The 9,838-nt window shown below is 41.7% G+C and overlaps 2 protein-coding genes across 2 annotated transcripts; both read right to left on the bottom strand.

Annotated features, from left to right (window-relative positions):
• Positions 1-1,454: 1,454 nt before the first annotated feature.
• Positions 1,455-3,737, bottom strand: LOC135672618 (probable trehalose-phosphate phosphatase F). The gene is made up of 9 exons (XM_065181118.1): positions 3,356-3,737; positions 3,104-3,244; positions 2,926-2,997; positions 2,719-2,847; positions 2,425-2,481; positions 2,231-2,332; positions 2,061-2,138; positions 1,856-1,996; positions 1,455-1,777 (listed from the first exon to the last, which is right to left on the bottom strand). Exons 1-9 carry the CDS (start codon positions 3,656-3,658, stop codon positions 1,568-1,570), a joined length of 1,233 nt encoding a protein of 410 aa, XP_065037190.1. The 5' UTR covers positions 3,659-3,737; the 3' UTR covers positions 1,455-1,567.
• Positions 3,738-8,465: 4,728 nt separating this feature from the next.
• LOC135666790 (14 kDa proline-rich protein DC2.15-like) lies at positions 8,466-9,279 on the bottom strand. The gene has a single exon (XM_065178375.1). It carries the CDS (start codon positions 9,216-9,218, stop codon positions 8,727-8,729), a length of 492 nt encoding a protein of 163 aa, XP_065034447.1. The 5' UTR covers positions 9,219-9,279; the 3' UTR covers positions 8,466-8,726.
• Positions 9,280-9,838: the final 559 nt, after the last annotated feature.

Here is a 9,838-nt window from a genome sequence, read left to right as displayed (position 1 = left end):
AGAATAGTTGGTGGCCATATACACAGATAGAAAACGGAAGTTAAAAGAGGGACATGATAATTGAGATGGTGACTCACCAGTCATGAGCACAGTGCTAAGAGCCATCAATTACCCCATAATGCGTGGATAGAAAGATAAAGTTGTCATCATGGCATACTAGAACGATGTAGCACCTCAATCATTGTAGGAGCCGTGGATTTGGTGAGAATTTTTCTCATCAACCAAGGTTGTCATTGGTAAGACTGTGTTCAATTATCCTGGCACGGTAGAACAACGAGTACCACAGTTGAGTATTTGCTTAAGGAGACCTGCTGCAGCCACAAGAGAACTCTGTCCCTGCCATTCGAACAATTGATCAAACACTGCTTCTGCTACTGCGGAGATGTTTCGTGTCTTGGTTCTTGAAAAAAGAGAAGTGGACCATAATGTTTATGGTTGGTTCTCCCTTCTTTTGAGCTAGTCAAAAGACACGAATCCTGGTATGGATTGAGCTGTCTCTTCTGCTCTTCTTAGGCTTCTCTATCAGTCCGGTGGAAATTAAGACTTTCTTCTTCTTGTGGGTATCTGAAGTTTAGGAGAATCTTATAGACATGTCTTGGTCATGTGGACCAGTAAATTTGTGACTCTTAAAAAGGAAAAGAGGACTGATACGGATCATCACCTTAAACTTGTGAATCTTTTCTTGAGGGATACATAATATGGCATATATACACACATGAAAGTTAATTGACCTTTCTTGCTTGACTGATAAAAAGATCATCACAACTAAAGGATAAAACTAATGCTCGCATGATCATTGTCATCATTCTTGATCTTTATTTTCTTTAATCCAAGCTGTTTGGCATCAAACCCCTGCCAAAGTTAACTTTAAGCTTGTATACTTTTGCATAAATCCCCTTAGCACAGTTATAATGATAATATTATTAAGAATATTTTTAAGTATTTAAATTTCATAATTTTTAATTCAAATTCTCTATTGCTAACCTACTTTAGAAAAGCTATGGTTTTGTAGTGAGTGGCACACTAGAAATCATCTAATAATTGCTTGTAAGGAATTCACTTACAGCATGAGTATACAACTTTTTACAAGTCTAATTGAGTTGTCATATGATTATGTACATCCAATAGGTAATATTGCAACTCCTACTCAATACACTTTTACTGATCAGCTATGGAAAGCTCAGAATTTTAGTCACATCATTACTGTGCAAGAGCTTTATTCTCTTGTAAAGCATAGAGCATAAATTAGCAGTCACCATGAGCTTTATTGTATTGACAACACAACTTCCAAAGTGGCAAGGAGAAACAGATTTTGCTTCATTTTTACACGAACAAACTGCAAAGTTAATTATAATGGATCTATACAAAACATTTACAGATAATTTTTGACAAATCATACATTGAAATCTTACAGACACACACACACAAACAAAGGAGCTACAAAAGGAAGCCATTAACTCTAGAACATAATAAAATAACAAATAACAACAGCCAACTCAAAAATCTCGCTGCCCGCTACCTGAACTGGTCTCACCTGTCTAAGTAGGCAGTACAGTATAATTCTCATTCATGATGTTTCCAACTTCTTCCACTTCACCAGTAACTTGAGAAACTTTTTCACCTGAGAACGCTGAGCACATTCATCAAATATGTATAGCAAGACAAGTTGAACAACTGAACTTACCTCAGTAGGGTCTCTCAGAGAGAAGACGGCATTGGTCTGTTTCGGCACAGATGTCACTAGAATTCCATATCCACATTTACCTTCCCTCAGGATCTAGCATGATCAACAAAGATCGTGGAGAATAAATGGAAACGCATTAGAAATGTATTACGGAAATGTGATACGGGATACCTTAAATGCATCCTCATCAGTACGATCATCACCAACGTATATCGGAAAAACATCGTCAGATGTTCTCAGACCAAGGTATTCAAGCAGGAATTCAACAGCCTTTCCTTTGTTCCAATCAATGATGGGACGAACTTCTAAAACCTGCACTGATGTAAAGTAAAAAAGAAGAACCCTTTCAACTAGTAGTCAGCAGTTTTGTTGATACCCTGCGCCCATGGGTGACTTGCAAATGAGGGTAGTCCTTCAGGACGTGATGCACACAATGCACAACCTTGGGCCAATCCTGGTATACACAAGTCACAAAGAAAAGGAATTCTGGATTATAGTTTATGTATCCAAACGAGCATGAGATGTGATGCCTCAATCTGCACTTACCTTCTCGTCTACAAGGCGATAATGTACAGAAACACAGAATTTGTTGCTCTCGACAATGACACCTTCAATATCTTTAGTGACCTCTTTAAGGAAGCTTTGAACCTGTTTTTAATACAAAAAGCATTCAGAAACTATAAGATTTCTTTAGACAGCGTGATAGGGAATTCATTGCGGTGACCGTCGAGCACCTGTACCTCATTGATCATCAGTAAGAACTCTTTAGCAGGCTGGAAGAGTATTACTTCGTTTCCCTAATTAAGAATGAAACGATCAGTAAGCCTCTAGTGCTATTTCTGAAAAAAGAAAGCTTACTTGCAACGCGATTATGTGATCCAAAATTGTATTAAGTTCACTAGCAATGATTCATTCTGATTCTGTTGTAGATCATGATGTAGTAAGAGGAGGATAGTATTGTTGGAAACATGAGGACAATAATCTATAATTCATAGCCGATAAAAGCAAAACATGGACATATATATCCCTTTCACCTGTTCCTCAATAGAAATAGTGCATCCTGGGAGGTCACTGAAGGATTCATTTTTTATCACAGGGCCCATTATGTCCATTCCATGACTACCAGCATAATATAGTTCACCTAGCTTAACAAACTTGTAAACCTGAGAAAGACAGTCAAAGCATAAAGAGTGTTAAGATTCGGTTCAAATATTTAAATAAGGCAGCATGAACAGCACTACCTTATGGCAAGACCTTCCACTAACAATTGCAGTCGAGAAGTATTTAGCAACATTCTTCACAGCAGTACGCATCTGGAACAGTGTAGATGATCATAAAAAATATATCACAAGAAAACTATTATAGTAGAAGTAAAAGTTGTAGTCCCCTATCTGTTAATATTATAGATAAAACATTTACCGCATTGGACATAAAAGCATGTTCTGGGTTATCCACTATATGTGAAAGAGTTCCGTCATAGTCCAAAAACAACACAATCTTCTTATATTTTGCATGATTAGTAATTTGTTTGAAAGAAGATAAAGCCGATGGACACTTCATCTGCAGAAATGGAGGAGCTCAGCAATCAAAAACTTTTCGCGATGGCTACTGGAGACTATTTAGGACTTCCAAACTAAATCAACTTATAAAGCAGCAGAAAATTTTACTTACCATCCAGGCATCATATGCAGCATCATTTTTACCAATTGCAAGGTCAGAGATGAAGTCCTTGTTTAGTTTAATGTGAGGAGGAGATGACGATTTCATCGCATCCAGGCAAGCACCATCATGGGATTCATTGAGCATACCAGATGAGGCTTTTCTTCTCTGAAATGTTGGGTACAAAGCAGAAGAAGGATATGCTGATGCTGTAGGAGAAATTGGTGACACAATGGGCGGCAAACACAGTCTTGAATTGCATGCATGTGTACGATCCGTAAAAATGGTTGAACTATGAGTAGCCTTCAAATCCATTTGATCCAGATCAATACCTTGCTTTTCAGTAGGAAATATCTATAGCTTCCCCCCCCTTCTTTTATCAAGAGAATCACCTCTTTGGCCTCTCCTTGGCTCTAATATTGAGCTTGCAGTCTATGTAGATCCCCCCCCCCCCCCCCTCCCCCTCCCCACGAGAACTGGTGACCAAGCAGTTTCCATATAATTGAAAAGTGAAGATATGCAATAAATTAGAGAAAGAAAGTTCGAATTAACACATACTTTCTCATTGCCAGATTGATAAAAGCATTAATCATCTGCTCAATCATTTTCATTTTACTAGAAGTACGGTTCAGATAATTGCCAGTTAAATCACTTCAACGAGATTGACCTATGAGATGAATTGGATGGAAAGAAGAAAAAGTTCAGACGAAGATATAAATTGTTGGATCATCAACATAGACAGTTTAACAAAGAAGAAGCATTCTGATCCAAACATCAGGGACACAATTAAACCATCTCGTATCTTGCAGTGTCAAGGACGTGATGCACGCCAAGGAGCCTTGCGACGCTAGCTTCGTCCCCTCTCGCCACCCTACCACGTCTACGTAAGTCTGCCGTGCATCAATTCGTAGTTCATTGCATTTGTTTTGTTATAAATGATCAAGTCATTTTGTTTGTTTCTCTTGGAATTGGATCATGATTTGACTTACAGAATAATTAAATAGGACAAATCGATCCAAACTTTTTAACTTTGCTAAAAGCTGAAAAGCACCAATAAACTATTGAACATCATGAATCGGAATGGAAAAATACGCTTGAGCTGTCTAAGACATAAAAATAACAGTGCCACAAATTGATATGCGGAATGCAGGATAGAAAATTCCGCAAGCAGCAGTAGAATCCGAATCAGTACTTGTATATAATATAAACAACATGAAAAATCAAACAAAAAAAAAGATTATATGCTCAGCCGCGAGGCAAACATAGCTCTTTCGTTGGCAATCGAGGCTAATCAATGGTCCAACGTACGAAGTAGAGACGGTGGGCTCCCCTCGTTTAATTAAGGTTTAGTTGGTTCCGCAGTAATGACAACTGGAAATGGTGGGCCGCCGAAGAGCCGATCCAATAAGAAATCGTCACGTAATTGCCCGGAAACTTCAGGTAGGATGAACAAAACGCCTTATCTCGATCAAACAAGTCCGCAGCAAAGAGAAAACAAGTAGGAATCGGAAGAATAGAAGCGACTCAACTAAAAGAAAAGAACACCGACCAAAGTGCTCAACTAAAGGAAGAGAACACAGACCAAAGTTTGCATTCATAGAGAGAAGCAAAGGGAAATAATGTAGTGCGTACCTGTTCGTACGCCCCAACGAAGTGCTGCGAGGGCGATCCGATCTTCGCAATGCGGCCGGGCAGTAACCACAGATCAAAATGAATCGCAAGGAAGACGCGGACGGCGCGGGTCGTTTGGGCGGCGGGCGGGGGGGATTGGTGGAGGGGGCGAGGAGAGGGGTTTTGGTGTGGGTGGGGGTTTGGACTTGACCCAGAATCCAAACTACCAGCCCACGTCGTTATATAGTTTGTTTGAAGGTCCCGTCTTTCCTGTACTTGAGTGTCTTCGTCCAAGACCCAAATCATTACTCTTCGACTTAACCGTTCCACGTGGAACGCTATCTGCGCCGGTCATCGGTGTATTGGACACTCTCGCAGCTCAGTAACGGTCACCTCCATTCACCTCGTCCGTCTGAAACGTGGCGCTCTTCGCCGGGTCCCGCCAAGCTCGTGTCACGTAAGACGACGTGCCTTGACAACTGCCACTTGCGGCGGCCTCTCGCTGTCGTCAGTTTCTGGGTGAACCCGCCGCGAGAGGAGCAGGGTGATGGAGATATACTGCCTCGAGATGCGTGTCCTGCAGGGTGGGCAAGGATCAACCATCAAGGAGCCACGTGGGATCAAAGTCGGAGAGGTTATAAACTTATTTATTATTTCTAAACATGATTATCCACAAAGTAGTCACAATTATTAATAATTATTTTGAATTAAAATATAAATTATTAAATATCTGAAACATATTTATTTATTTATTTTTTCTTCTCACCCATTGCAGTAGAGTTTATCTGGATAATCTAGATGGAAATAAATAAATATATTTAAGGGATTAATAATTGGATTATCATTCATATATTGTTCGACTTTGAAGTTGATCATCTGACAAACACCGAAAAGATAAACTTGATCTGATTCTAAGCACGATGATGGACAATGTGTATCTTGAGAAGCCGAAAATAATCGAAGAGAAATTTATCATAGGGATCTTGATATTATTCGATTTCTTAATATGTCATATGAGAACATGAAGAAAATTAAGATTGGGGGTAGCTCGACTCGATACTATCCGATCAAAATAGTTACTTAGAGACCAAGTAGTGACAAGATCAAAATAATAGATTATTTTAGTATGAAATTCGGATGTTGTATTTATTCTCATCCATATCTAACTAGTATAGATTAATCCAAATTCGTATAGGTATCCAAGTCAAAAATTAGAATCCCCAAATCAAAATCAGTGCTGTTATTTTGTGCTAAAATGTCTATATCTCGACATAGAATCTAAGTTTATGATATCCGATACCTTTTGACTATAGCCGTCAAATATGATGATGGATGACGAGATGCCTCATATCAAGTGTCTTTTACTTGATGCTATCTTACTTGGAGGACAGGTGTATTAATCATTAGTGAAGATTAAAGGAGAGAGATAGATGAGATCGAGATTTATGACCATTCGTATCAAGGTGTTGGAATTCAGTATTTACTATATATATTTATAAAACCTAATAAATCAAGTGAGTGCATGATCTTTATACATATAACTTGTGATTTTCTATATCAGGATAATAGTGATGAATAATATATATATATAATATCATTTCTTTTTTATGGATTACTAAATTCACCACTTCGTGAGGATGACCATATATATACTTTCTAGAGCATGACTGCGTTGATTTAGCTAGACATAGTTCTATTACCTACTCTCTCTCTCTCTCTCTATAGCAATATGACCCAGTTGATAGGCATAGGACCAGTACTCCGAAACCAATGCTGCACAAAGCTTCTGCCGCTGCATGTCCCCTTAATTCTACAGCCCTGCCTTCTCTTATTCTACCTCTCTCCTCATGCGACCTTCCCCTGCAAAGAAACTAGAGCAGCCACGTCGCCGGTCACGGACTCCATTACTATTACGTGCTTACATGCAGGACGAGCAACCACATTAGAACTATATGCTTTCCCAGAGCAGATATAGATTCTGGAGATCGCGATGTGTGGCTGAGAACTCTATTTCGCAGTCCTCATGAACGATGGGTCACGGGCGGCATCCGGGAGTGGGACCCAACCGTGGAAGCGCTCACGGGCTGGAGTTCGTCCGGTGGGCCCGGGCTCAGTATCTCCACCCACCTTACTTTGTTTGGTGGTCCCTTTCTCCTTCCCAACCCTAAAAATCTGCCACCGGTGAGCCCACCAGAATCATAGGACGAGTAGCTGATGTTTATTTCTGATAATAGAAGAAGAGAAAGAGAGAAATGAAAAGACAATGAGATAACTCATTCGCAGAGATATACTCACACCAACTTGTTGTCGATCCATTTCTTATTATTCAATTATAATATTAACCTTTGATAGGGAAATAATAACATAGAGGCATTGATCCGCTGGCTCACCCAACAACCTGTTATCACCGGGACGATGATGTGGGCAGAAAAACCCACACGCCTCTCTTTACTTGTGGCGAGCGGCAAGGAGGCAACCTTCTGCCCTCAGCCAACTCTAGTTTCGAGGAAGTTCGCATGGATCAGTCGCATGGAGCATTAACCCTTAACGGTGAAGCTCATTTCCTCCTTTTTCCAATTGCTTTTCCTAGTTTCGGGAAAATCCACAGGGGCCAACCATAGGGAGCATTAATCTCTAAAAGCTCATTTCCGGTCACTCGGCGAAGATGACTGTTGCACCATATCCTGAACAGGCTCTAGCCCTAACAAACAGTGTTTTTTCAATCGTCGTTGACAACCTCTCTCAATAAATAAGCACCCGAAGGACATGTGGGCCCGTCATCACTAGCCACCAACCTCTCTCAATTAGCTATTCAAATATACAAGTCAACTATTCGAGCGAGATCAAAGAGGAAGAACCCTACTATACTCACTCCCTTTAAACACTGACTTTACCATCGGAGTGATCGAGTCGAAAACTCCCTGATGCTGATTGTTTGTGCAAGTATCTCAGCGAAGCCAAGGCACAACTCGGCTCGTCTCCAGAACCATGAGAAAGCCCAGATCACCTCAGTTCGACATAGAACTTATCTGGAGCGAATAAGCAACACCTCTGGACAAGTAATCAAGTTACGCCAACTCCCCGGTCAAAAACATCCAGATGATACCAACCTCTTTTTATAGATAAAAAGTAAAAAAATATAATTATATTAAGTCAAATATCTTAATATTTTTTATCTTTCTTGCCAACGATATTCTTCTGGATCGACTTTTATTTTTCTTTCATCTCTCTGTCTCTCTCTCTCTCTCTGTGCGCGCGCGTGTGCGTGCGTGTGTGTGTGCGTGCGTGTGCTTGCGTGTGTGCTCTTTGTTTCAGATACTTACATTACACATTTGGTTGATCAACTAATGTATTTTTGCCTTTTGCATTTGCTGAAGAAAGCTAACGCATATGACATGAATTATTTCACGTCCATACATAATACAAGTATTGCCGACTCAACTTTTCTTAATGCAGCACATGTAACGTGCAAAATATAGATAATGTATCATAAGTTGGAAGACAATTGAACTTATTGCAAGATGCAACAAATTTAATGATTTCATAAGACAACATACGGCCCAACCATTACACTGATCAGACAAGTACACAACAGGAGTTCAAGTTAAGGATACATGATTTGCTACTATCTAAACGAGGGTGCTTCACAAACAAAGACAACAGCACTACCACATGCATCAACACGACCGATCACATAAGAATGCTTTCCAACAGGAACATAGATGGAGGAGACTACGTGACCCAAGGGATCATGGAGTCATGGCAGAGACCTCTACGGGCACTGGAAGCCCTTGGGGACGTTCTTCCCGCAGTAGTTGACGAGCAGGCTGAGGTCGATGGGGAGGTTGATGTTGATGCCCAGGATGTTGGCCTTGATGGCGGTGCAAAGGCACACGGCGACCTCGAGGTCGACCAGCCCTTCGATGAGGCTGCAGCAGGGCTCCTTGGGCGGCTGTGCCACCGTCGCGTTGATCAGGCCGTTGAGAACATTGGCGCAGGCGGCGAGCTTGAGCGTGTCTCGCGGGCACTTGGCTTCCCCTCCGGGGCTCGGTGGGATGGGGCTCGGTGTGGGGGTCGGCCTGGAGCACGGGCTTGGCTTCGGCGTGTACGGGGTGCCACCGCCACCGCCACCACCACCGCCGCCACCACCGCCGCCACCGCCACCGCCACCCCCGCGGCCACCGCCACAGGCAGCGATGAGGTTGAAGAAGAGGAGGTTGAGGGTGAGGAAGACAGCAAGGGAAGCCGAGAACTTGGAGGCCATGGTGGAATGGCTGAGCTGCCACTCCGAAGCAGAAGTGCTAGTGATGGACTGTGAAAGCTGGAGGAGTCGGGTAGGGCAATATATAACGAGAGGGGTACATCAGTTTCACAGAATTGTAATTGGAGGAAGGGTACTGATGGCCACCGGTTTCGAGGGAAGAAACGAAGGTAGAATAATCGTATGGCCATGTGGATGTAAATGGTGAATGGTGGTTTTAGCTGGCAAGACGAAGGAAGGACAAGTTGACGGTTTGGTGTGTTGTGGATGGATGGGCAAAAAGCTTACAGGGCTTTCTTTGCCCCTCTTGTCTTCACCTGGTCAGCATTCACAGAGAAATGGCAAGATTCCATGGCAGCACGAAGTGCATGTTACCATGCAGAGCACAATGGGAGTTCCATTGGACCGAGTCTTGACCTTGTGTATCATGAAAGCCATGGCTCAAGCCAGTAAGACGTGTGTTGTTGCGTTGATGCGTAGGTTTGTGAGTGCAAATGCATGTAATATCAAATGTCAAGGAACAGTCATGTAATGCACAGTAAAAGACTACAAGAGAAGACTACAGTCTTCGCATTTCTTGGGAAACTGAGCTATGGTCGCTCTTACACCCGTCAAGTAATGCT

Source organism: Musa acuminata, chromosome BXJ1-4 (assembly GCF_036884655.1).
Source record: "Musa acuminata AAA Group cultivar baxijiao chromosome BXJ1-4, Cavendish_Baxijiao_AAA, whole genome shotgun sequence".
NCBI lineage: Eukaryota > Viridiplantae > Streptophyta > Magnoliopsida > Zingiberales > Musaceae > Musa > Musa acuminata.
The sequence above is the reverse complement of the archived record's forward strand: the minus strand, read 5'-3'. Positions and strand labels throughout refer to the sequence as shown.